This window comes from Mucor velutinosus, assembly GCF_035048745.1.
Source record: "Mucor velutinosus strain NIH1002 chromosome Unknown tig00001553, whole genome shotgun sequence".
Classification (NCBI taxonomy): domain Eukaryota; kingdom Fungi; phylum Mucoromycota; class Mucoromycetes; order Mucorales; family Mucoraceae; genus Mucor; species Mucor velutinosus.
The window spans coordinates 1666228-1693205 of NW_027041930.1; the positions used below are offsets into that span (position 1 = coordinate 1666228).

At 41.1% G+C, this 26978-nt stretch overlaps 10 protein-coding genes across 10 annotated transcripts; 6 read left to right on the forward strand and 4 right to left on the reverse strand.

Annotated features, from left to right (window-relative positions):
* Positions 1–147: 147 nt before the first annotated feature.
* Positions 148–1828, reverse strand: ATC70_007911 (uncharacterized protein; the record flags this gene model as incomplete). The annotated part of the gene is made up of 4 exons (XM_064827167.1): positions 148–167; positions 232–818; positions 888–1384; positions 1448–1828. 4 exons carry the CDS (start codon positions 1826–1828, stop codon positions 148–150), a joined length of 1485 nt encoding a protein of 494 aa, XP_064676224.1.
* Positions 1829–2710: 882 nt separating this feature from the next.
* Positions 2711–3850, forward strand: ATC70_007912 (uncharacterized protein; the record flags this gene model as incomplete). The annotated part of the gene is made up of 1 exon (XM_064827168.1): positions 2711–3850. One exon carries the CDS (start codon positions 2711–2713, stop codon positions 3848–3850), a length of 1140 nt encoding a protein of 379 aa, XP_064676225.1.
* Positions 3851–5714: 1864 nt separating this feature from the next.
* Positions 5715–6231, forward strand: ATC70_007913 (uncharacterized protein; the record flags this gene model as incomplete). Its single annotated transcript, XM_064827169.1, has 3 exons — positions 5715–5822; positions 5889–6063; positions 6122–6231. 3 exons carry the CDS (start codon positions 5715–5717, stop codon positions 6229–6231), a joined length of 393 nt encoding a protein of 130 aa, XP_064676226.1.
* A 475-nt stretch (positions 6232–6706) lies between these two features.
* Positions 6707–7357, reverse strand: ATC70_007914 (uncharacterized protein; the record flags this gene model as incomplete). Its single annotated transcript, XM_064827170.1, has 1 exon — positions 6707–7357. The coding sequence occupies one exon, from the start codon at positions 7355–7357 to the stop codon at positions 6707–6709; it is 651 nt and encodes a 216-aa protein (XP_064676227.1).
* An 820-nt stretch (positions 7358–8177) lies between these two features.
* ATC70_007915 (uncharacterized protein) lies at positions 8178–11149 on the forward strand (the record flags this gene model as incomplete). Its single annotated transcript, XM_064827171.1, has 7 exons — positions 8178–8656; positions 8711–8901; positions 8957–8986; positions 9043–9210; positions 9267–9510; positions 9573–9733; positions 9801–11149. 7 exons carry the CDS (start codon positions 8178–8180, stop codon positions 11147–11149), a joined length of 2622 nt encoding a protein of 873 aa, XP_064676228.1.
* A 1068-nt stretch (positions 11150–12217) lies between these two features.
* On the reverse strand, positions 12218–13299 carry ATC70_007916 (uncharacterized protein; the record flags this gene model as incomplete). The annotated part of the gene is made up of 4 exons (XM_064827172.1): positions 12218–12598; positions 12660–12733; positions 12788–13099; positions 13152–13299. 4 exons carry the CDS (start codon positions 13297–13299, stop codon positions 12218–12220), a joined length of 915 nt encoding a protein of 304 aa, XP_064676229.1.
* Positions 13300–14223: 924 nt separating this feature from the next.
* Positions 14224–15780, forward strand: ATC70_007917 (uncharacterized protein; the record flags this gene model as incomplete). Its single annotated transcript, XM_064827173.1, has 3 exons — positions 14224–15297; positions 15378–15551; positions 15619–15780. The coding sequence occupies 3 exons, from the start codon at positions 14224–14226 to the stop codon at positions 15778–15780; spliced, it is 1410 nt and encodes a 469-aa protein (XP_064676230.1).
* A 721-nt stretch (positions 15781–16501) lies between these two features.
* ATC70_007918 (uncharacterized protein) lies at positions 16502–17874 on the forward strand (the record flags this gene model as incomplete). Its single annotated transcript, XM_064827174.1, has 2 exons — positions 16502–16760; positions 16832–17874. The coding sequence occupies 2 exons, from the start codon at positions 16502–16504 to the stop codon at positions 17872–17874; spliced, it is 1302 nt and encodes a 433-aa protein (XP_064676231.1).
* A 5301-nt stretch (positions 17875–23175) lies between these two features.
* Positions 23176–23548, reverse strand: ATC70_007919 (uncharacterized protein; the record flags this gene model as incomplete). Its single annotated transcript, XM_064827175.1, has 2 exons — positions 23176–23481; positions 23546–23548. 2 exons carry the CDS (start codon positions 23546–23548, stop codon positions 23176–23178), a joined length of 309 nt encoding a protein of 102 aa, XP_064676232.1.
* Positions 23549–23944: 396 nt separating this feature from the next.
* Positions 23945–26852, forward strand: ATC70_007920 (uncharacterized protein; the record flags this gene model as incomplete). The annotated part of the gene is made up of 10 exons (XM_064827176.1): positions 23945–23998; positions 24052–24139; positions 24194–24348; positions 24410–24814; positions 24876–25238; positions 25293–25406; positions 25462–26249; positions 26309–26384; positions 26436–26689; positions 26747–26852. 10 exons carry the CDS (start codon positions 23945–23947, stop codon positions 26850–26852), a joined length of 2403 nt encoding a protein of 800 aa, XP_064676233.1.
* Positions 26853–26978: the final 126 nt, after the last annotated feature.

The window sequence follows — 26978 nt, forward strand, 5'->3', positions numbered from 1 at the left end:
GGTTATTTATATAGGATCAAATCCCTTCAACTCGTGTCACCTTCTCGAAAACTGCACCAAGGTTCTGTGCTCAATAGAGAAGTTTAAGGACCAACATTTGACTCATAGCAGAAGAATGTTAACTTGGTTAGCTTTATTCAATAATGCTTAAAAGTCTTCGTAATCATCTATCGAAAGAGGGAAGAAATATATTAGTAAACCACGAAAAATCAGAGACACATCTGCTTTTACCTTCAATACCATTGATTGCGTGCAAAAAGAACAAGACAATGTTGGATGTACATTGCATGTTAAAACCATGATACAGGCCGCGCAGACTCCAATCTGTGAAGATGCTCTTCTTTTGCAATTTTTTGCTGCTGCTACTGTTATGTTTCTTTTTGTTGTGGGGTTTTCCGCCTTCCTCTTTGATGATACAGTAAGCAGCGTTTGCCATACCTGTGTAAGGGACAGGGCGCATAGCTACCACAGACTCAAATCGCTTGTTTCCTGGCGTTCTGGTTCTGATTTGGCATTGAAGACGCTTGCGAATGGTATCCAATGGTAATGTGATCAAAACTTCTAGTGTATTGAGGCCCAATTCTGCAAGACTGTACATGAAGGGCGATTCATTAGCAGAGATACGAAGCACACGGTCAATGATGAGTGGTGTAATGTTCTGCAATAATGGAGTAACAGTGTGGAAAATGATGGTGGGTAAAAAGTTGTGAGAGAAATAGAGGCCCTTAATGCCTCCTTCTTCTTGAATGATGGTGCGCAGTGCGTGGAAAGGACCCTTATACTTTCTCTGCAAAGGTGAAGCAGATTGAACTTGCATTCTGGGTCAATGCCTAAGGTCAATATCTCATCCTGACTACCCTTTTCTCTCTCTCCCGCTAGATGCTTACCTTGTTCTGATCAATTCTAGAGGACTGAGCACAAATCCAACAATGAGATTGCTAGCAACCAAAGTAGCCAAGTTGGGGCCAACATGATCCAAATGAACCAGTGGAATCGTGTCATCGTATAAATCAAACATGTCGTTTAGCGAGCCTTCCAGTGTAGGTTGAAGGAATAAGTGAGAAATCTCGTAAATCCAGTTTGTGTATTGACCTTTGAACAACGAGCGCCAGCCTTCGTGAGGTTGCTTCATCAGTTTTCCAATTCCCTGCCAAACACCACCATCAATAGGCTTCATTTGGTGCGGTGGTCTCGTCATATCGTCATACACACTCTCGCGAATCACATATCCACTAGCATCCACAGCAAGCTTCTTCTTGAAAACTGGATCATCTACATCAATCGTGCCTGAATTCAAGGGATCGCTTCCTGCTGAATAGCGTCTTCTGCGTCTAGACTCGTGCTCCTCCTCGTAAAAGTCATCCTCTGAATCCTCTGAATCATACTATGTAGAAGACAGGGTATTGATAAATGAATCCTATACTATCTCTCTCAACGGATTTCCTACCATTCTTTCCTCTGTTTCAGAATGTCCATCCTCGTCGTCTATGGTTGTCGTGGTGCGGGCAATGGAGGTCACTTCGGCGTCTTCTCGAGGCATGTATTGCACTTGCAACAATGTTTTGGACACTTCAAATGGGCTACTGACAGCCGTGGTGAGGTACTTTAGCACCGTGAAGTTGATGAGCTCTCTTGCAGCAGCCTTTGAGTCGATTAAATCGTCAAATTCGTTGTTGTTGTAGTATGAGGTTGCCACCGTTTGAGCATCGGGGACGACAGTGTAGTTTCCGTTGCCAAGTCCAGGCGTGTAGTAAGGTCTCAATCCATTTCCACCTCTACCGGCTGTCGAAGGGAATGTGGCAAAAGGATGGCTTTGGTCCGCAGGCATTTTTCTTTAGTAATCTCTCTAAACAAGGGGTGGTGAAAGAATATTTTGTAATTCCAATATCACGCATTTCTTGTGGTGTGTGTGTCTGTGTGTGTTTCTTGCTGTGATTTTCATTTTGCGAGTGGCAAATAAAGAAATGAGAACATCGACGTCATCTAGGCTTGATTTCCAAACAACATTACACAGAGCGTAGATGAGACATTGCATAGTGCCATTTGGAAACTTAATTTGATGGAAAATTCTGCAATCATCTTTTGATAATGATACTAAAATGCTGGATAAGTCATTTTGATGGAATATTATTTGGTAGAGATCATCTCATAACAAGCGGCTATTATGCTCTCTCTCAGTGGGCTTTGTTTGTGTGTTTATTTGGTGCGTGTGTGTGTGCTTTTATGCGTGTGATACATTTGAATTAACATCATCATGATGAATTTGCAACCACAAACTTTGCTTTTTCTATTCTTCTTTTTCTTTTTCTTTGACCATTCGGTTCTGAGGCTATTCTTGATCTAATGGATCAATACAGTAATATAGCTTAAAAATAAAGATAGACATTATGTCAACATCGATGATGCTATTGCCCACTAAAAAAAAAGAGCCTAGCAGCGATATCACTGGCTTACAGCGCTTTAGACTCCCGCAGCAGTGATGAATGGATTCCCTTTTGAAGATTAGACTTTGAATAGAATGACATAGAACAGTCGTCGATCCTCCAGCGACAACGTCATGATGATTTGGTAGTGATATTATGCTTTTTGCATTGACGAGCGTGTCTACATGAAATCGTAATAGGAAGAAAAAAAAAGTATAAATACACTGGATGTTGGGCACCATTTGGATAAAAAATCATTCTCATTTCGAATTAAAACAACAATAACAATGTCTGCTTTCAACAACACCTCCAACAACAACACTACCTTAAATCAACCTGGTCTCGATGGCCGTATCCAGCCTCCCGTTGGTGAATTGAACGAAAACCACGGTATTGCTGCCACTGGTTTGAACGAACCTCACACTCATGCTACCATTCCTACCACTCAAGGCACCACTGCTGAACGCCGCTCTGATAACTTAAACTTCTCTGGCCCCCCAATTGCTGGTAACAAGGTTGATCAAGCCGGTTCTCACAACCCCTCTGCTACCAACCGTACTGCTGGTACTGGTATTCCTCCCGTCAACACCGCTGAACACGCTAGACACAATGCTGCTGAAGAGGCTCTCTCTGGCCATCATGGTCATCATAATAACCATCACAATGTAGGTACTGGTGTTGGTGCTGCTGGCACTGCTGCTTCTGCCGCTGGTGCTGGCTATGCTGCCGCTGATAAGTTCTCTGGTGACCACCACAACACTACCGGTACTGGTCTTACTGGATCTCACCATAACACTACCGGCACTGGTATTACTGGTTCTCATCACAACACTGCTGGTACTGGCATTACTGGATCTCGCCATGACACTACCGGCACTGGCATTACTGGATCTCACCATGACACTACCGGCACTGGCATTACCGGCGATCGCTACAACACTACTGGTACTGGCCTTACTGGCGACCACCATCACAAAGATCACAACCTCACTGGTGCTTCTGCTGTCAAGGGTGATCACGGTGCCTCTCACCACAATCAGCATGCTCATATCGGTCATGATGCCACTCATACTGGTGCCGGTGCTACTGCTACTGGTGCTACTGGTGCTGCTACTGGTGCTACTGGTACTACTGGTGCTACTGGTGCTGCTACTGGTGCTGCTACTGGTGCTGCTACTGGTGCTACTGGTGCTGCTACTGGTGCCACTAGACACGCTGGTGAACCTCAACATGAAGGTCTCCTTCCCCACAAGAACAAAGAACATCACGCTACTTCTGGTAACCACCCCACTGCCTCTGATGATGCTGAAGGTAAGGCCTCTGCTGGTGACAAGATTAAGGGTAACCTTGAGAAGATTGCTGGTAAGATCACTGGTAACGAAGCCAAGGTCGCTGCTGGTGAGAATAAGGCTGCTGGTCGCACTTAAATAATTTGCTCTATATCCACATTTTTATTTGTATTATTCTTGTAAACTCTCAATCAACCAACGCTTTTTTTTTGTATAAAAAACGTATCTGTTAAATAGTATAACCTTAAAACCTTACTACTTTTTATATAATAAAATAATATTTTTGTCATAAAAACTTTTTTTTTTTTTTTTTTTTTTTTTTTTACATTTAATCAATGCAGGTTTTGTTGAAAAACGTGATTTGATAGACCAATTTGTTCAGGCTCAAAGTAGCAACCATTGGCTATATTGCACTCGTTTTCTTTGTGTTGAAAATCTCCAACATACATAATACAAGCCAAGAGCTGCACAATACATGATGACAGGTATCTAGGCCAAGGTTTACGAGCTGCTTGGATTCAAATTACATACAATTCTTCTTTCGATCCTTGTAGCAAAATACAACTAATTTGAATGAATTTGAGCATTACTGTCTTCTTTTTATACGTTGCTTCAGTTCATGTCAAGGACACAAACGACTACTCATATCTCCAAAATACTTCCAGCACCTTTCATTATATATGTACGTGTGTTTATGCTTCGAATGGCTCTCTACCTTCGCTTCACTTCAGTGAGGACCAACCCGCACAGCGACAGCTCACGCTACCGATTGCCCTTGCGCATCTTATCAAAATAAAGTTACATTCATTTTGACCCTCCACTTACTCATAAAAACCCTTCATATTATCTGTGGCTCTGATTCTTATGTGATGCTCTGCATCCATATACACATAGCTACTTTGTATACAGGCAAGCAGCATACTCGTATTTCATCTTTTTAGTCCTTAGTGCCACTAATACAGCAAAATATGAGTGCTTTTGGGCCGCGTTTTCTTGCGTTCAAGGTCGTTTTAGGTCGTCAGAATAGTACCAAACAATTGCTCTCGACTAGCAGCAACTTTCTGACACCTTTGCTCAACTTTTTGAGGACCAAAAAAAAACATGGCCAAAATTCGACCAAAAAGCATGAGGGGTACCTCTTGCTTATTCATCGAAAATCAAACGATCGCATTTTTCACCTTGAAAATGAAGACTTTTCCTATGGTATATATTAAATCAAAATGATGCTATTGATCCAAAGCAACCCCTGGAACTTTGTTTGTGCAGCCTCCATATGCAAAATCTCGACATTTTAGCCAAAAACTTCATTTCATATTTTTGTAAATGACTCAATAAGTTTATTCAAAACATCTGTCTTGTTTAGTACCATTAGATGCGCCTTGAAAAGTACTTCAAGAATGTACTAGGAAGCATTGGATGATCACGACAATTTACATAGTCGAATCTTGGCCATGTTTTTTTGGTCCTCAAAAAGTTGAGCAAAGGTGCCAGAAAGTAGCTGCTAGTCGAGAGCAATTGTTTGGTACTATTCTGACGACCTAAAACGACCTTGAACGCAAGAAAACGCGGCTCAAATGCTTACAATTTTTGCTGCGTTTTACATAACTTTGAGTAGTAAAAAGCTAATTCATGTACGCTGTTCGCCTCTGAATGAATTTTTCATACTGGTATATATGTGGAGCCTGGCAGAGAAGTCAGATACAAAATCACAGATACTCTCACATGATAAAAGTGGAATTTAATAGCATGTCTGTTATTTAGGCTTGATCTGTCTCAGGTTTGCCTTACACAGGCCTGCATGGTATTGTACGGGCCAACTATGGATACTGATGGGCCGCTTTGTATACACATCGTGTCTTTCAGGTATGCCAAATACACCCAACCGGCAACTGGACGGCAAGTCGGCACATCAATAAAATGACAAGCGACATTTGTTGTTGTTGACATTTACCCCCCCCCCTTTCTTCTGCATAAACGCAAATAAACAAAGCACCAAGAATACATGTCAGATATCATTGTACCTGGATTTAAGAGCTCTGAGCTCATTGCTGAATTGAGCAAGTCTTTCGAGTCATTTTCACCCGAGGAAAAAGCTAAATTACTAAAGCAGGTTTGTATCTTGTTATTTCGTGAATTTGATATATAATCTCATACAACAACATCAACACACGCTTAGGTCAATGGCATTTTTCAATTTACAATTAAAAACAAGAATGGCAAAGAGGAGATTTTCATTGTTGACTGCAAAAAGGAAGGAAAGGTATCTCGTGGCAAAGGTTCTGTCAAGCCAGATGCCGTTTTGATTCTCAAAGATGAAGATTTTGTTGCTTTGGCTACTGGAAAGCTTGTTGGTAAAGTACTCAGTACAACATATTCAGAGAGACCGTTTGTTGACGAGCTAATTAATAGGTCAAAAGGCTTACATGACTGGCAAGCTCAAGATTAAGGGACAAATCATGTTGGCAATGAAGTTGGATAGTGTCTTCAAGACAATTCAGCTCCCCTCTGCCAAATTATAGAGAACAAGTATTGTCAATTGAGATGAAGTTGGCCATGTTGTAGTGTGAGGTGTCGAAAAAGCTCCTATTAGCGTAAATAAAATATAGATGCAGCATTATGCCAAACAATTAGACGTTGGGAACGATGAAGTAGCATATATATACTTGAAAAGATGTATCATAAAAGGACCTTGACATTCATTACAGAAAGAGGTGATATATCTCGTTTCTATGTTTTATCTAAATTTGATTGTTGTTTAAAATATTAGCGTCAGCCATGCGAAAGAAACACATCATGAAAACATGCAATCAAGCATATGAACACCAACAACAGTAATCCAAACTCTGCCAGAAGTAGTGAATAAAGATGGGTCTACTTTATTCCAATAATCATAAACAGGGTATTTCCAAATCAAGGGAACTGAGTTAAGATGGTCATCGCTTTGAATGTATTTGGGTTCCTAATTGAGTGCATATCATTTGAAAGATATCATATTCAGGGTGAAGAAGCGACATGTTGACATGTATTGATTGAAAAATCATCATGTGCTGTTGTAGAGTCTGTATGCTCCTGTGTAGACACTGATTCTCTTCTCTCCTCTGTGATCTGTACATCAATGACTCTATTCGTCCCTCTATACTCCAGATGGTCCAATTCTGATACCAGAGACAGACTACTGAGTCTTTTTTTGGGCAAATGGTCCATTACTGAGCCACTGCCCCCAGAAGAATTGGATATATAGGTTGCTGAATTTTCTGATGCGTCGGTATCGCTAATGTGTGCATACATGGACTCTTGACATTGTGCCTCGTATGCAGCTTTCTGGGCTTCGGAAAACTCAAAGAGTCCTTGGGTATCTGCTTTACTGACAGGATCCATATTCAAAGGTTGATCTGATGGATTGGTGTGCTCTCTGCCAGCAAGTCTTCCCAGAGTATACATTCCATGTGTAGTGGTCGTGGTAGCAGTAGCAACAGAGATATCGTCATTGGTGTTTAGTTCACTCATATTTTTCTCTAACGATTTGAATGATTCAGGCATTGAATCGAGCGATGCTTTCACAGCCATTCGTAATGCATGTCTCTTCTCGGCCACTTTTCGTTGTCTTCTATCAATCTCTCTCTGCTGACTTCTGGTAATTGCCATTTTTTTTTTTTTTTTTTTACTACGCAATGAAAGGATCGTTCAAATGCTTATACGACATTTTTTTTTATATAAGGACGCCAGTTAAAAGAGAAGGTCACTTTAATTACTCTGAAATCCAAAACATTCCCGGATCTAAGGTTCAATGTCTTGTGGTTTCTGGATGATGGTCTATTGTGAAAAAGTTATAAATATCTTTTTTACTGTATCTGTCACAATAAAAGCATACATCAAATGGAATAGTTCCAACACATGCTGACTAGATGTATTTTCAATAATCCAAGTTTATACATAATCGTGGCTGCTCGTTCATGGTCTGAATGTCATGGCATGTCTGATCTACCTATCGCTAAATCCTGATCCCGCTTAAAATCAACTACCTACGTATGATTGTTGTGTCAAAAATGCGCTAGCTAGCAGTTAAATGAGCCGAGGATCATCCAACCAAAAGGGAACCCAGGATACGCTGAAAGAGAAAAAAAAAAAAAAAAAAGGAGGAGAGGGGGGGGGGGGAGCATCTGGCCACTGTATCTACATGTACATCTTGGGTCGAGACTCTAGACAAAAGCAGAAATCATATTTAGAAATTTTGTTATTTATTTAAATAGGATGCTTCTTAATTAGCTCTCTTTTTTTTCTCTCTTTCTTTCCAAAACACCACATCTGTGCTCTTTTTTTTTTTTTTTGCATAATGTCATCGACATTTCTACTGTTACTTTCACTGCTGACAGTAACTGAAGCCTATTTCTATGTGCCTAGCTTCATGTCAAACCTGCCTTTTCAAGGAGGCATGGCGACGGCACAGAAAAATAATTCATTGTACATGTTTGGCGGAGAAAACGCAACCACATCCTACACAAACAACTTGTATAGACTTGATCAACTCAATGATACATTCAGCTGGGGGGCCGTAAATCAAGTAAACGCACCTCCTGGCACCTTGTATGGTCAAGCTGTAGTGACAGATAACGGCAGCCACATGTATCTCATGGGCGGCATGGCAAACGCAACCAACAATCAAATGGCGAACCTTCAATACTATCAATTTGCATTTGACAGCAGCACATGGACCGCACCTACAACCAACACCAACTCGACTGGCAACATCACCATGCCGCTCAACAGAAAACTGTTCAGTGCTAGTTATGATAGCTCCAACAGCAAAGTCTACATCTATGGTGGTTCCCTAAATGATTCTGCTATCTTTGCGGATCTCTGGTCATTTGACACCACAACACAACAGTTTACACAGTTGCAAAATCCTGGTGTTCCTCGATATGCTCACACAGCCTCTTTATTAAGGTAAGCTATTTTCATCTTAGCTCGACTCGTAGCTATGCTAACACATTGAGCTAGTAATGGCCAACTTGTCATTATTGGTGGAGTGGCTCAAGTGAACCAAAGTGGACAAATTGGAAATATTTTGGCACCCATGACCAACATCTATGTCTATGATACCAAGACAAACCAGTGGGATCTCAAGGAAGCTACAGCAGCCAGTGGAAGCGCTTTACCTTCCACCCGGTCAGCTCACAATGCTGTCGTTAGTAAGTTTTGTGTTTAATGTGTAACTCGTTCCAATTGTCCTTACTCTATAATTAGCTTCGGATGATAGAATCATTGTCTTTGGTGGTAAATATCGGCTATAAATGGTAATTTCATGGATATTAAAACTGTTTGATATCTAGGTGATAATGGAGCCAATGCCAGAGAGAGGGCCTACTTGAATGCCATTGGTATTCTGGATACAAAGACCTGGCAATGGACTGTGCCTGCAGTGTCTGGTATTCCACCTTCCAGACGATCTTATGCTGCCGGAGGGCTCATGAACGATAAATACCTGACGATTGCATTTGGTAAGAGATTATATTTAGTTGTTCCATGTGATGTCAATATATTGATTTATAATTAGGTTCTGCACTCAATACGTATTATAATGATATTAATGTTTTAAATCTTGAATCCAATGCATGGCTTCAAACATTTGAACCCACAACAAAGGATGAGGCTAATTCTGGTTTATCGGGTGGTGTAATCGCTGGTGTTACTATCGCCTGTGTTGCGCTTGTAGCCATCCTTGTCTTTTTAATCTGGAGATTCCAAGGCTACGTTCGCTGGCTTGTCAAGCGTATTCATCGTGACATTTGGAAGCCACGGTAAGTATTCCCCCCCCCCTTAAAATCGACATGCTGTACCTGTAACTCACCCCATTCCCTAGTGCCGGTGAACCTTTCTGGGCAGAAACCACTCGAATCGTATTCCAGATATTCTTGCTCTTCATCTTTGCTGTCTTTCTGGCATTTGTTATTCGCCAAGCTATTGAGAGCCCGAATGTTACTCAAACAATTGAAGAATCTACTGCAGAGGTTCAGGTTCCAGGTAAATGATGTATATTAAGACTAGCATGCAAATTAAATAATTAACACTATCATGATGACCTGTGTAGATGTGAGATTCTGTTTTGATGGCTATCCTTCCTACCCAGCAACTGATGCCAGAACGCCCGGTGTGACATGTCAAACTGACAACGGCTATTCTTGCACAAAGTTCATTCAGCCATTAAACATGTCAGTTTTCCAGCCCACTTTTGCTGACAATTTGGGTGCTGTCAACTGCTTCTTGTTCAGAGCTCCCACTGACTTTGTCTTGACTTCGACTTCTGGTGCCAATAACGGATCGAGATTGCTATTCACCTTGTGGGGCGATCAATCCATTAACTATGGTAGAGTGCACACCTCTGTTTACCCCAAGACAATGAATCCAAATGCTGTGATTTATGGCATCAACGACGCCATGTCCAACCTTATGTCCGAACGCGATGTCTTGAACTGGCAAATCAACGAAAGAAATGATATCCAAGCTACCAATGTCTTTTCTCTGGAGCCCTATACGTACAGCGCTTTGTCCTACAACCTGATCAACCACAAATACCTACAAAATGTCGGATGGAACTATGTTGGCTTCTTGCCCATCTCCAACTCCACACCTGAAGTTACCACCAATTTCCGTCAAGAAGCACCCAATCCCAACTATGTAAGCACACATGCTGATATCGGTTTTATGGCTGTATTCCCAGAATCTTTCATTACTACCATTGAGCGTGAAGTCAAGATGTACACCTTGGTCAACGCACTCGGCTTTGTAGGTGGTATCTTTGGTTTGCTCGTTGCTATTCAAGCATGGCTGTTTGGCTACCGTCCTCGATCACCTTGGGGCGTTGTTCATCGATGGTCTATTGGTGATATGAAACGCTCTTTGCTTCGTGGCCTTCAGTCTAAATTCAAGATTACTGAATCAGGCGTTCCACTTGTCCATCCCGTGCACCACCGTTTCAGTGTCACTGATTTCCAGAACCTGGATTACGATGAACCCGAAACCCAGCGCATTAATCGTGTTGAAGAACGCATGCAAATGTTGGAAATGCTATTCAAGGCGTACTATGTCGATGACGAAGTGTTTAGATCTCTGGACGACGCTAACCGCAATGGTCAACTCGGTCAGATGAGCAACAACCGGCGTAGTGTGAGACCCGCCATGAACAACAGTGACAGTGGTCGATTCCCTCCACCTAGTTTCACAAATGCCACAGCTCCCCGAACAGAGAAAATGGTAGACGACAGTTACTCTAATGGTGGAGCAAGTATCAGCAAGCCTAATATGGGTGGCTATCCTCAATTTACTAGACATGACACTGAGGACAGTTCTGCTTCTCATATCCCTCTCACGCACCAACATCCCCGTCAACATGCTCCTCCATATCAGCCAAACACCACCGTTCAAATGGATGATTTTTAGATCCCCATATATAAATCACATCGTATATATCTTAAATATTGTATTTACCACAAAAAAAAACCCCCCTGTCAATCATAGTACCCTTTTAAATAAACAAATAATATGAAATCACATTTCAATCAAGTGGCAACAATGACATGCTACTGAAGGAGTGGCATAGCAAAATAGCACACTACTAATTAGCTGTATCCTTTTGACAGGTCGGGCCCTCTGTGACGGCAGACTGAGTTACTTTTACGTTGTTATGATTTGGCAATGTCATTGCTGCCCATTGACATTATCAAGTCAGAATATACAACAGTTGGCATGCCGAAGACTCCAGCCAGGCAGCAGGGGGGGGGGAGGCACTGCATATCAATCAGGAACATCATCATGTATGAATCCATCAGATCGTAATCGCAAAACATTTCAGTGCTTGTTTCACTTTCATCATTGTCTTCAAATTCTTGAATTTTAGTCTGGTCGTGAGCATGGCGTAAGGCCTCCTTCTCAGATGCTTGACATTTCACTTCAGGTAGCACAAATTCATTTCAAAAGGGCATTGTACTCCTTGATGCAAACAATAAACAGAGCATGTTGAGCTCAAACTGGCTTTGAATCAAGCCAAAGAGAAGAAGGTTTCATGGAAGCATCGCATGGCACGCACATCACGTTGAGAGCGAAAGAAAAAAAAAAGTCTATTTACTTGACACCACGTTGGATCGAACGATTTTCAAGCAATGCGAGCTCATCCCGTATGACTAGGTACTGGCAAAGAATCTCGAGGCATTATTAAGCTGCAATTACAACATCTACTCACATCAGCATGAGTATGCCCAAAGACAACTTCAAGATCATCCATCGGAGGAAGCAGCCGATCTCCAAAGCAGTAAAACATATCACAAGGGTAATATGAGCGCGCGTGCTTTGATTTGTTTTACCGAGGCTTCAAGCCGGGTTTCAGAGCATGTTCAGGGAAAACAATGTGGATTTTTATTAATACGTTAAAATACGAAAAAAAAAAGTAAGGTGTAAAATATGCTGTAAGTAATACTTCTATAAGAGTGTTCTTTATCTATTCCTCTCTCATTAGATTTTTCTGCTCTTGATGGGCTCCTTCTTTCCATTCACAGCATTCTTGGCAGCGGCAGCAGCAGCCTTCTTTTTGTTGTATGTGATTCTGTAGAAATTGATAAACAAGAACAAGTAAGACGTCAAGATGGCGCATCCAAATGCAGCAGCAGACTCGGTGCCTGCACAATCACCAAAGTTGAGCATAAAGGAGGTATATGTATAGGCATAGTAAGAATAGGTACAAGTGTAAATCACAACCAGATCAATGACAAATTGGATAATTTGCATGGTCGTCAAGTATTGCTTCCACCAGATCTTTACTCCAGAGGCAGTACGATAGTAATAGTAATACATGAGCACGTGCACTGTTAAATTAAGAACAATAGGCACCCATGACTAAAAACACACACAGAGGATGAGGCTTCTCGACTCCTGTTGCAACACATTGTAAACTTACCACAGTGGTTCTACCGACCAATTGCGTGTAGCACAAAGCCATTGTCATGCTATGATGGAAGTAATGAAGGAAATCTACACGGATTGTTAACATCAAGCCCACAACGACACCACCAGAAGATACATTACCAAGCTTCTTCTTTTTGATGACCAAAAACACAGTATCAATCAATTCATAGTATTTGACCAAATAGTTCAAATAATACAGCAACTCCAGCTCTTGTGTCCAAGCCTCCTCAGAACAGATGGTATAGTACAAACCTCGGTTGACCAATTGGGGAACAAGCTGCTCAATCAATAGCACCAAAAGGACAAAGGATACAACGGTCAAAAATGCATTATGGACTTGGTTGAGCATTTTGCACTTGACAGGCGACGCGTTGGAGAGAAGGCATTGGCCGCCAAAGATGACAGTAAAGTAGGTAATGCAACCAATGACCACTACACGAATGCCATTACTATCCATTCCAATAGCAACAATCATAACACTTACCTTCATGTAGCGTGGAGAGAGGAGTGACACCTTGCACAAAGTGAAAGTCTTTGGCAGATTGGCCAACGATCGCTGTGTACAATTGATCGAAATAGTCGAATAGATAGATGCCAAAAGGTCTCTCTACACTGAAATTGAGGGTGGACATTTGCTTGCCTTCCGGTTGAAATTGATTGATAAAGAAGAAAGAGAAAAGAGCAAGTGGGAAAATGAACAAGATGGCCTTTTTATCCGCTTGCTGTCATGTCCTAAAACAAAAGCATATTGCTCCCTTTCCGTCAGCGCCGATCAAATCCATCACATACATTGCAAATATTTAACCGTGCATTCTGTGATGGCATGCTGTAGAATGATGCCATATGTTTTGACAAGACGTAGGGTCCTTGTATATGCAATAGGACATTTGATATGCAGTATGTGCTTGCTGGCGTGCTTTGACTGTATTGAAAGTGGCGTGTCTCCAAGTGGTATGCATTTACCAGCAAACGATGGCTTGTACAAACGATCAAAAATCTACTGCTTTCGGTAGGTTACAAAGGTTTCGTGTATAATACAGCAAAGATTACATGTCGAGACACCTCTTGCACACAAGCGCGCAGGAGTAGGCCAACATGAAGCACATCAAAAGATAGCTCTGAACAAGCGCTACTTGGTAAACTATCGCCAGCTATCAGACATGGCCATTGCTCCTGGTTTGAAGGTGAGAGACGCCATTTCTCATGCAAAGAACATGGCGTTGCTTAGACAGACATTTGCCAGTGGTACAGGCGTAATGTTTCCAGATGATTTACATACATAAATCGGTGAACATTTGACCCCATTTTACTATATTTCTAGCGAGATGTTTGTGCTTGTGTAGCCATTGACAGGCACCATGAAAGACCAAGGCACATTAATTTAACCGCTCTCACTGTGACTTTTTGACATTTCATTCACGAAAAAACAAAAGCCTCCGCTTATGGCAGTTCTGCCCTTGTCTATCCCTTCAAGGGGGGGGGGGGGGGTGCACATCTCGACCTTTTTTTTTTTCTACACATTTTTTTTTTTTTTTTTTTTTTTTTGCATAATCCACATGTTTGTTGTACGTCAATCAAAGGCGCTCTCACCTATATACCACAGAGCAAGTATTGCAGCCAGTTTACATACAACGCGTGCATTGTTGGCTACTCCAGCCAAAGAGAGTGACGCATCGGCCTTTGAGAAGATAGCCCATGGACTCAATTCATTCAAGAGCACAGTGTTGGGATCGCCTCCTCTTCGCAATGTCACCAAGCCTGTTGATACACCGTTCACGGGAGAGGCTGCCAACTGGAATCAAGCTCTCAGCGAGGCTCAAAGTCTAGTCAAAGATAACGACGACCGCATAATTGACCCTGCAAAATTAGTGGGAGATGATCTGAAGGAAATCAAGGCCAACATCTCCAAATTGCTAGGCAGTGGACACCCATTCCTCAACACCGTTGCCAGACATTATTTCAGTGGAGAGGGTAAGCATGTTCGACCCCTCTTGGTGCTGCTGATTGCACAAGCAACCAGTATTGCAGACAAGAAATCGCTTGTCAGCAACATTGACTATAAATCAATTGACACGCCTATATCGCATGGACTCAAAAACATCACCACCAACGACGTATTTGATCGTAAACTACATTATACGCCCTCTGTGACAGATCAGGGATGCATCATTTTGCCCACACAACGACGATTAGCAGAAATATCCGAGATGATTCATACGGCATCATTATTGCATGATGATGTGATTGACGCCTCCATGACACGCAGAAATCTACCATCAGCCAATGCATCGTTTGGTAACAAAATGGCAGTGTTGGGTGGCGATTTCTTGTTGGCAAGAGCATCATTGGCATTAGCAAGACTTCGGAACGCAGAGTGCATCGAATTGATGGCAACATGCATCGCAAATCTGGTGGAGGGTGAATTCATGCAATTAAGAAACACCAAGGAGGGCGAATCGGGCAAGGTGAAAAAGCTGAGCACATTTGATCATTACATGGAGAAGACCTACATGAAGACGGGCAGCCTGATTGCTCAGAGCTGCAAGGCATCTGCCGTATTGGGCGGTTCAACCAAAGAAGTCGCTAACATTGCATATGATTTTGGAAAGAATCTGGGTCTAGCCTTTCAGGTAATACGAGGAGAAAAAAAAAAAAAAAAAAAAAAAAAGAGAAATATCTATTCAACCCCTGTAACACGCTTGTTCTATAGCTTGTGGATGACATGCTTGATTTCACAGTGACAGCAGCAGAGCTAGGCAAACCAGCAGGAGCAGATCTCAAACTGGGCCTGGCTACAGCACCTGTTCTGTTTGCATGGGAGGAATATCCAGAGTTGGAGCCATTGATCAAGCGAAAGTTTTCTGTGAAGGGTGATGAGGAAAAGGTAAATATTTGAGTGATTTTCTCTGATTGAATAGGCGACATTGGGTTATTTATAACATGGATTACAGGCAAGAGACTTGGTTTATCAGAGTGATGGCTTGAAAAAGACGTTAGATTTGGCACAGATCCACTGCAAATTGGCCACGGATGCCCTCTACAAACTGCCAGCTTCTGATGCCAGATCAGCACTAGTTCAAATCACTGAAAAATTATTAACTCGTAGATCATAAATAAATTTACTTTCAAGCGCCATCATAAAATCAATGGACACACAAGGCGAAAAAATCTTTTCACTTCTATTTAATCTTCCTGTCTCGCTCTTCTTGTTTTCATTTCCCCTCTCTCTCTCTCTTTCTTTTTTCTTTTTTTTTTCTCGCACGAAAAGGCAAAAGAACCTCACTTGCACATAGCTATACTAACGCACAAAAAGCCCTCACTTTTTTCAACCTCTAATTAATTTTTACTGTAATACTCCTTTATAAAGTATTTTCAGTTCTATATAAAAACCCTCTTTTTATCACTTTTTACCTTACTCGGACTGCAATACCGCCCAGTCCGTCCTTGCCCATCACGGCCTCAGAAACAAGACTTGTAGACAGTTTATTTGACCGGCGAGGCTTCCCTCCTTGGCTTTCTTGAAACTTCTTAATTCATCGAATCCCTCAAACTCTAAAAACCTCTTAACTATTTCCTGCTGTGATAACTTGCATCTATAGCATCTCGCAACTCCTAAACTCCCGTAAGTCTACAAAACAACTAACGTATTCGTCATTGATTGCTCATTGTTCTGGCTAGCCTCCCCACACATCTGCTGCCCTTGACACCTTTGGTTTTAACGGCTCACACCACGAGAAGAACGAAAAAAAAAAAAATCTCTCATATAAATCTCTCAAATCAACCTCATTTATCTCTCTCTTCTCTGCTTTATTAACTCTTTATAAATCTCTCAAAATGCACACTGATCTCGAAACCGTTGTTATCAACCCTCCTTACAATGTTGGTGCTCTCTTCAAGTCTGCTCCTTCCTCTCCAGACATCAATGTCTACAACCGCTCCGTGTCTGAAGTCTTTCAACAGAGACTTGAATCCATCACAAACCAAAAGTGGGAAACTGATCAAGAAAGTGCCTTCTTTGTTGCTGATCTAGGCGAAGTTGTTCGCCAACACATCCGCTGGAAGTCATTGCTTCCTAGAATTGAACCATTTTATGGTAAGTTGAGGGTTCAATACGGATGCGATTATCAATAACAGCAACACTGACGCTTCTGCTCCCCCCCCAAGCCATCAAGTGCAATCCTGACCCAATGGTCGTCCAATTACTGGCTTCTTTGGGCTGCGGCTTTGACTGTGCCTCCAAGCAAGAAATCCAGCAAGTACTCGATGTGGGTGTAGATCCCAGCCGTATCATCTATGCCAATCCTTGCAAGCAAGCTTCCTTTATCCGCTACTCTGCTCAACAGAATGTCAGTCGCATGACATTTGACAACGCCGAAGAGCTCTTCAAGATCAAAAAGTATTTTCCCGATGCTGAACTCGTTTTGCGTATCTTGACAGATGACTCCATGTCTTTGTGTCAGTTGGGGCTTAAATTCGGTGCTCCTTTGCATACCGTTCAACACTTGCTGCAAACCGCTAAAGAGTTGAATCTGAATGTCATTGGTGTTAGCTTCCACGTGGGTAGTGGCTGTTTGGATGCAAATGCTTTTGGTGATGCCGTGGTGCGCGCAAAGAATGTCTTTGATCAAGCCAAGACAATGGGCTACGACTTCAAGTTCCTCGATGTTGGAGGCGGTTTTCCTGGCGCAGATGTCAAGGATGGCATTACTTTTGAAAAGGTCGCTGCTGTCTTGGGCCCCATCGTTGATCGTTTGTTTCCAAAGGATGTTCGTGTGATTGCTGAACCAGGTCGTTACTATGTTGCCTCTGCCTTCACTCTTACCGTCAATGTAATTGGTAGAAGAACCAACATGGCTCATGTAGACCAAACTACAGCTAGTCCAGAATACATGTACTACGTTAATGATGGTATGTATGGCTCCTTCAATTGTATCATCTTTGATCATCAAATTGTGCACCCAAAGGTGTTGATGAAGAACGAAGTGTTTGCCTATGGCCAAGACCTTCCTGAAGCTCAATATGAAAGTAGTGTTTGGGGACCTACTTGCGATTCTATTGATTGCTTAAACAAGTCTACTCGCTTGCCTAAGCTTGAACCAGGAGACTGGCTCTACTTTGATAACATGGGTGCTTATACCATTTGTGCTGCTTCTCAGTTTAATGGCTTCAGAAAGTCTGAAGTACTCTATACAAATACTTTTTGTTAAAAGAAACTATATCTTTTGCTACATCTCTATCTAGTTATTCCACTGATATTATGAAATAAAGCACTCTTTATTTGTCTATAATGTTGCTTAGTCTTTTTTTTTATTTTTACGCTTATCAGATCTTGGTTTACTTTTGTGCTAGTGTTGTTTGTGGAGACACAAATTTTCGGGATCTAATCGTTACACGGCATTGCATCTTGTACTGCATTCCTCTAGATCTTCAAAATTCCGCCCCTTACTTGCAGTGATAGTTTTAAAAAACACTGCAGCCTTATGGCTTCAAGCTCTTGAGATTTTGTAACGGGTTGGAGTGATGCAAACCAATGCGGTGATACCAAATGACGTTAATTGGAACAATTTTTATTGATGTTGGCGTTTAGTAAATTTGTTGGTACTCTGTTCAATGTGGTCAAGACAGGGGCATTTACAGCTTGTACGACCTCTGAATAGAGCTGCAACAAAAAGCAACAAATTCAATTGCAACATAGTGCTAACGAATTAGTGCTTTCTGGCACTGGATCGTTTTAGATATACTCTTTCTAAATGAGCAAGGCAAGTATCTCATGATTGATCGAGCCACTCGGTCGTTTCAGCCTTTTCTTCAATTTACAGTTAAAATAACGGCCTGCTTAAGAGTCCCATGAATGATCGAACCATTGTGTCGGATTGCTCAATAAACTTATGAACTTTATGTTACATGATCAAAGGTATATACAGCTATGATAATATTGCACTAGAGCTCGACGAAATTAGAGCATTTACAATTGAGATGAGTACCACCCCATCTTCCGTACCACATCATTAGCTGTGAGCGCATGTTTGTACTTGTTCATCATTAAATTATATCCTACGAACGACGCTTATCTGATTAAACACTACGTATCACTACGCATTTGATCGATAGTGTAGCTTAGGCATTACATGTTAATCTCGTATAACGATAAGCGACACACATTATCACCTAAACATGTAGCACACGCATTGCGCGTGACAAATGTCTTGCTAAAATTACCAAGGGTTTGATCTTCAACCTCATCAGTGTGCACATGATGATATACTTCACTGCTTGAAAATGCAACCATCGAGACATAAACTAATTAGGTCCTATATTTCAATGTCGGACAATGTTATATCGATTAATCTTCATTGCCGAGTTCTATTAAGCGTTACTACACATACGATCAATTGCATTGGAGCTTCAATAAGATACAGCCATTCATACCCTTACGGACATATATTGTAATGATAAAAAAAGCGACGTCTATGCTTGTCGATGCTAAATTCGCTAGATCAGCCAGTCAGTACACATGAAGGTCATGCACACTGTGTACCAATAAAGGCATTCTAGCATCTGTGTAGGACCATCCCTTTTGAATCAAGGGAAGGTTTAAGTGAGGAGTCAGAAACAATCAAGCATTGATGGCTTTGCACTAAATATGCGCATATGATATTAACATTTACAAAGTACAGTAAAAGTTCAGTATGAGCATTTTGCATACTTTGCAAACTTATTAGTGGAAGCTGAATGGCTTATAGTTTGCATGATACATGTGCAAAGCAAAGGCCCATACGGCTACGAGCCTTGATGCATTTCAAGTGTTTCATTACACATCATCAAGGCATAAAAGGCTATATACAAAGTCTGTTGTGCACATTGCTTTTGAATAGTAAGTTTCCAAGAATGAGTCTACCCATAGTAGTTTAATATTTAACTATTGCAGCTTTTCTCCTATCTTCTATTATCTAGCTGTTATACTCATACTAGACCATTTGTAATACCAACACTTCCCTTTGTACATTACAGCATCAGAAAGAGCTACTACTTCACTGAAAGCTGCATCCAGATTAACAAGAGAGGAGGAGGGAGGCTAAGAAAACTAGCATGGCATTGAGATAATCAATCTAGTCTTAGATGTGCTGGTACTTGAGGTAATAAGGAAGCCAAGCCATTTTATTTCTGACAGCTGCCGTTCATTATCGCGAGTAGTACTCCTTCATCGAATCACTCATGGAGTCAATCCCAATTGACTTTCATATCTTGAACCCTTAATGACTGTTGGCGCATTGCTTTTACTCTTACTCTTCAAGTCTATTTTGCTTACTGGATTGAATGCCTACACAGTCTTCCTCCTTTAGTGATTGAAATTTTGAATTTTTTGTACTGGTAAGCTAACTCACATTCCATTCAAATGAATGACGCTGCAACGGAAGCCTCCAAGCATTGTCTACTACCTTCTATAAAATATCAATGTAGCGTAATGGCCAATTGCATCTTTCCATCGCTCAAACAAACTCTTTCGATAAAATGGTTAATCTTCAAGGAGCTATACCTCTGGATTTCACTAAGTGAACGAGAGCTTCAAACTTAATAGCTTCTGTTTCTTTTTCAATTCTCTATACGATGGTATGGTTATTATGGATAAATTAAAAAAAAAGTTGAATATCTCCTGCTTGTAGCTCATAAAATATAAGATTTTGAGCAAATTTATGGAGGGAACGTACACCTGGTACTTAAAACCATTATATTATAATGGATATAACGTAGAGCTATCGAATGGTCTTTGTTTTGTGCGAATCCAGTGAGTATTTGTCGAGATATGGTCAAAAAAGAGTATCATGCAAAATCATGGATTTTTCTTCAAAATCTACGTGTGATAGCAAGCAAAAAATCTGGTGACAATTTTTTGGTCAGGACAAGATTGTCAATATTTCATGATAGAGTCATGCCAGAGCTTCAAGCAATAGCTCATTCAATAGGAAATTTTTTGGTCTACAATGCTTAGTAATGCTTAACAAAATGTTTTGATGGCAGATACTGATTAATCTTTAGAAAACAGTGAAAAAATTGCAAAATTTAACTTATCAAATAACAGCTGAATAATGTACAGCAAACACTTGATATAAATACCATTGTATTCTCCATTAAATTCTCTACAGGCTTCATATAAGCCTGAAGGGGTGTTTACTATCAAGAATCGCGTAATGTTAAGGTCGATAGATTTTGGAACCCCATGGATCATCATTCAAAATATTGGAAATCGAAGCTCCGTTGACCTACCGCATATGTACACTACACAAGTATGCATTTGACCAAGCATTTTAAAAATCGGAGCGTACGAAAAGGGCCATATTAACTTGCTGGTTTCAAGTTATCAATAGATACTTGACATGTTGAAGAATTTTGCTGTTAAGGCTAGACAACTGTAGCTTGCTTTATTCAAGAACAATAAGATTTCCAATTTAAAGTATGTATATTCCCCCGCTTAAAAACAGTATCCCCAATGTCGATTAACTCATCAAGTAAACATTTCCAGTATAATGTTCCCACTTAGAAGTTGCTCCAATATCATTATTCTACAACATATTTCAGTTTTATATGATTCTAATTTTTTCACCTATGAGGACCTGGATGTACAAAATGTTTTTTGATTTTGAGGTTTTCAACTTTTGGACGATCGAACATCGATTTTTGAAATATCGATGCTAGAGCTCTGAGACTAGCATGGTTGTTGAGAAATCTGTGATTATTTCAGAAAATGGTTAAATATGAAAGGAAGCATCTTGGATGACCAAGCGTGTTGTGATGTTGTTGTTGTGTAGAGCAAAGCAAAGGAAGAGAATATATAATTAATACAGAAGAAGTCAGGTTGAGGTGGCAGTTAAGCGAAGAATAGCGTCCACTGTTCTTTTTTATATTGTTTACGTTAAACTTTCCTCACTTAAGTATTTGACAACCAACAAACGTAGCGTCTGAAAATCAGTTTATCTGTTTAGCAACCTCTCAGAGTTGGTGGTGGTATATAATGGTTCAGAAACAAAAGACTCTAGCATCAGCACAAAGTTTGGAATAGCTGTTTCCCCCCCTTTACGTAAATTGCGCAACAGGCCTTTGACCTTTTGCCAAACCACAGCAAAATAACTTATCACCAAGCGGTTTTCAATACAATGCTTTGAAACACCTTATCTAACGATCTATTACTACGTGTAATCACTCGTAACTAACAGGTTCCTATAGGAAGCTCCCTGTTCAAAGTTGCCTTATTTCGAAAATCATCTATTTCTCAGCTAACAATCCATCCAATCTAAAATCTAATGACATTATCGTTCTTCTTACAAGGTGGTATAGGAGCATGCTACTTTCAAAGCGAATTTCAATTCGAATTTCAGAGAAATCAAAAGAGAAACAAAAGCGGAATAAAGAAGAGATGCGAGCGATGATTCCAAGGTATAGCCCATGCTCTCAGTTACAAGCCATATTGGAAAGAGCAGGCCAAAATCAGGACTGCATCAGGTGAGGGGAACAACCGCAGCCTCACTTTGTTAATGTCAACAGTTGTTGTGATTTGGCTCAAGCTGTGTTTCAGAGACGCTTTTACTGACATTTGCATCAACCCAATTACTTGCTAACGCTATCCAATAGACTATGCCGAAATTGTTGTCGACAATGATAGATTCTGATCAAATTCCAAATTGTCAATGGCAATTGTATGTAATTTGATCGGCATGAGCCGTGATGAGGGATCAAAGAAGGCAAAGCCAGATATCAACTGCTTGACTCGATTGTGACGGATAGCATTGATCCAAACAATATACAAGTGAGTGAAACACTGCGCATGCAGTTAGACAGTGATTGCAAAAGTGTAACTGTAAGCGTTCCTATTTTTTTGCATTGATTGTATTGATCCATGCATACTATCTCAGTATTTACACGTCAACGTGGTATGTCGCCGTAAATTTAGTAAAAGACCTGTTGGAGGGAGATGATACAATTGAGCCAATTTTCCAGAATAGAATAAGCATCTTGTTTACAGGTAGTGGAGGTTAGCAGCTTTAGATGGCGATGGCAATGATGTATCGTCTATTCACTGTGAAATCTCTGGCAACCGAGTGAATGTACGCAACTGATGAAGAGACGCACAACGGCAAAGAATTACTGATGACCTTATTGACTCGAATTTATGTGATCTTTTCCCAATTCCCTCGATTGAATAAGTGCAACAAGTCCAGTATCTCCTAATCGACGCATGGCAACTTATTGCAGTCAAATTTACACATCTTTGGGGCACATTCAATTGACAACACGATCCTTCGCATTAAGCACATAGTCAGCTTAACATGCCAGTGCCAAATCCCAATCTCCTTTGACTGAAGAACCTCTTGATACACAGTCTACTTTATTCATTGAATTATTATATACATTTCATCTGTTGTTGCCGTTGGCGCTGTTATCTCTGATCAAAGGTTTGGTGATACTGGACATAGATTCCCTCTAAAAAATGTTCTTCTGCTTGCTGATCCACTTTAAAAGCCTTTAGAGATCAACCACTCCTTGATTTCATTCACATGGTGGCCCTTGATAACAACATGTTGAGTCTTGGCGTTGAGACTGACGACAGCTTCGGGAAAATCAGTGTTGATGTCTTTAATCAAAGCATTAGCATCTCCTTCAATTCTACGGACTACAGTTAAAAGGCGAGTGCCACCATTCTTGTATTCTGAGTATACGGGGAGACCCTTGTTGGTAGTGCGTGCAACGAAATAGGCAGGTGTGGAATAAAATCTTTTGCTGGCTTGGTTAGCTGATTGTGTGAAGAAACGCAACATTGACTATCGAATAAAAAAAAAAATCAGTGTTTTGGTCAAGCACCGTTTGCTAGAGCGTGATACTTACCATGCTGTTAAAACTGTAAAGTAGAGTTGATTAAAAAAGGGAGAGCCTGGCATTTGGTTTTTAGCTTTGCCTTGTCAAATTGAAAAAATAAGCAGTCGTGCGGGTATTGAAAGGCATCCATGATCTGATACATGAATATCATGGATACAATGATACTGGAGATGTAGGAAGCTATGCTCCTACTGTTATGCGATAGTAGACACACTTGGACCCAAAAAATGCTGCAGAATCTAAGCAGTGCAGAAGGATAAATCTAAAGAATAAAGGGTTTCAAACACGCTATGGTGTTCCTGAGTTTCAATGCTCACAGGGTTGCCAAAGCGAAAAAGCTTTAAAGATAGAGTAGGGCTTGGTATTTGACACGCCTTTTGCATTTATAGTGATCCATTTATACCAATTATGGCGAGCATGACTACAGCACTAGTGAGAGACAATTTTGACTCCATCTCAGAGGTGAGGCGAATAGGTCGTCGTGCGTTTGGCTATTACCAATCATCTAATATTAGGGCTGTTTCTTGGTCATGCCAGGAAAGAAGAGACAGAATAAAGGCACGCAATCCACCAAGACGAAAAGAGCCAAGCCAAATACGAAGAGTGAGTCAACGTCTGATGGATGCAGGAAGAATTGTAGCTAAGCAATGCATGTAGATATTAAGATTGCTCAGCGCTCTGAGGAGGAGAGCCAAGCATTGTTGTATGATGGATTTCAGCAATTGTTCAACGGCAGAGAGTCGGTCGAGTGCATGCTCAATCGAAAAGAAAATTTTAAAGAGTGTTGGAGTCGAGTCAATGAAACGATTACCGTATGTCTGTTATTGATTGGCACTACACTGCAATGAGCGATTAAAGCCGCGTTTTACATAGAACATTTTGCTCGACATGAACCAAAATGCAATGGAAAGAATCTGTGCTTTTGTCGACAAGGATCACGATGTAAACGATAATTTGATCAAGTTGCCCTTCCACGAAATTCCAACGGGTCTTGTGTTTGCTGGCATCAACACACCAGACCATGACACTCAATTCGCACACATTGCATCGAAATTACAAGAGGCACCCTCAGCTGAAAACAAGCGCAAAAAGAAGGATTTCGTGGCATTATTACAATCGAAAAATTGCCTCAATATCAAGAATATGATCAAGGCCATGATCGAGCGATTTTTGGCCAACGAAAAAGATGTGAGTGGCGACGATATAGGGTTTGACGACAACGAAGACGAAAATGAGGATGATGCGGAGGACGATGAGGACATGATTCGAGTGACAGAGGTACAGTATCCTATGGCTGTTGGATTTGAATGGCTTGTTCTGACAGCCATGGCATGGGTAGCGTCAAGCGGCTACGTATAAACTTGGAAATAGGGCCACCGCAGCCAAGCCTAGCAAGTGTTTACCTTACGACATGCAACTGCTGGAAGGATGGTACAAATTTCAAACAAATCGCACCAATGCCTCACCCAATTTGGTTGTGATTCTTCAAGATTTTGAGTCGTTCGAGCCCACAGTTGTGCAGGATTTCTTTACCATCTGCAGTGAATACAGAGCTCGACTTCCTATTGTTTGTATTGTGGGTATTGCAACATCCACCGAGATTCTTCATCAATCTTTAAGCAAATCAACCATTGGACTATTGAGAATTGAAAAGTTTACGCTTGAGCAGAGTGAAGTTTGGTTCAACAGAGTGATTGAAGAGGTAATATAGTACTACCGTCGACTGTGGACAGATATTGACATGTTCCGTGATTAGATGTTCCTTGATTCAACCACCACCATCAAATTTGGAGCTCGACCTTATAAGTTTCTGCTGGATCATTTCTATCTATACGATTATTCCATTAGCAAAGTAACAGCAAGTCTCAAGGTAAACGCATGATTTTTATGCTCTATCACAGTTTATTGATCCGCGTCGGTTACAGTATGCTTATATGCATCATTTCTACGGCAATCCACTCTCCATCTTTTTGCCCCTGATGCAGCACGATAAAAGCAAGATGCAAGGCTGCCTGGCGGAATGGATGGCCAAGGGAATACTCAATGAACACCATATCACCCACATCCGCATGCTAAAGTCGTTCAGAGCTTACATCGAATCACTTGCACCAACTGAGCCAAAGAAAGCACTTCGATTACTAGAAGATGACTACTACCTCATCACTGACATTGTTCCCGATTTAATCAATGATATCAAAACTTACCAACAAGAGTTCAAAATGGGCATTAACTTGCTCGTGTTACTGCAGGCACAGTTTCCATCGTTCACCTCATTTTCGAACCTTCGCAAATCAAAACGACTGTTGCTCTTGGAAGCACTTGGATCCAACGAGAGATTTTCGGAAAAGGGAGACATTGTCAAGTCACTGGTCATTTTGATCCGAAAGATTGACGAGCGTCACGTAGACAGATTGTTGACAGAATTACGCCAGTTCCTCGAGAGGGCAGAGTACCAGGAAATCAGTGCGTCTGCTATCGAGCAATTGAACGAATGGCAAGAGCGATTTAATCACTTGGCGGAGGGGCGCGAGCATCACGCAGCAAGAGCCAATGTGAATTTAAAGGGCATGTTACTACCAGATGTGCAAGAGAGTCGGGCAACAGCAACATCGAAAAAGGTGCAAACACAATCCATTGAGCATCTCAAGAAAAAGGGCAGTGAAGCATCCAAGATTGCCATGAGCATAGCAGAATGGGTGGAAAGCGTGCTTGCGTGAGTGTTAACAGGCATAGCTTTATAGTACGATGACTGATGTTTGCTGATCTTTTTAGCCATCATTTGAGATCATTTATCAACCTGCCTCTATATGAAATGATTTACTATACCAACATACAACTGCACGAAAAGGTAAGCCAGTTTTACCCTGAAATACAGGTGATGGCTAACCTTGTACTATAGTCATTTGCATCTCAACCTCGTGCAGCAGTTCAAACAGCATTAACACAACCCCAACACTACATGTATTGCTCATGCTGCCATACAGAAAAGAGCGACCAGATTCTCTCATCAGAGCACGATACGTGTATTTTGTACAAATTGTATTTGGAGTGTGGTAGAATGATTAATTTGTATGATTGGTTTGTGGCATTTGGATGCATCGTTGAAAGAGAAAAGAGATCTCCGCATCAAAAACTGGAAGAGAATGAAGTGCAGTAAGTTGCCGTGTGGTATCGATTATCCGTTGTGTGTCTAACGTGTATGTAAAACAGAGCACGGTTCATTCGATCTGTTGCAGAGCTTCAGTTTCTGGGATTCATCAAGCCAACGCAGAGAAAGACGGATCATGTTATTCGATTAACTTGGTCAAACATCTAATGATGATTGGAGGGAGGGCAAGTACGCCCAGTGGAAGAGGTTGTATAAAACCTCTCCAAGCAACTCTTTTGTAATCATCAAGTTGGGTGTATGGTTGTATTGATCAAGTTTTACAATCACACTATT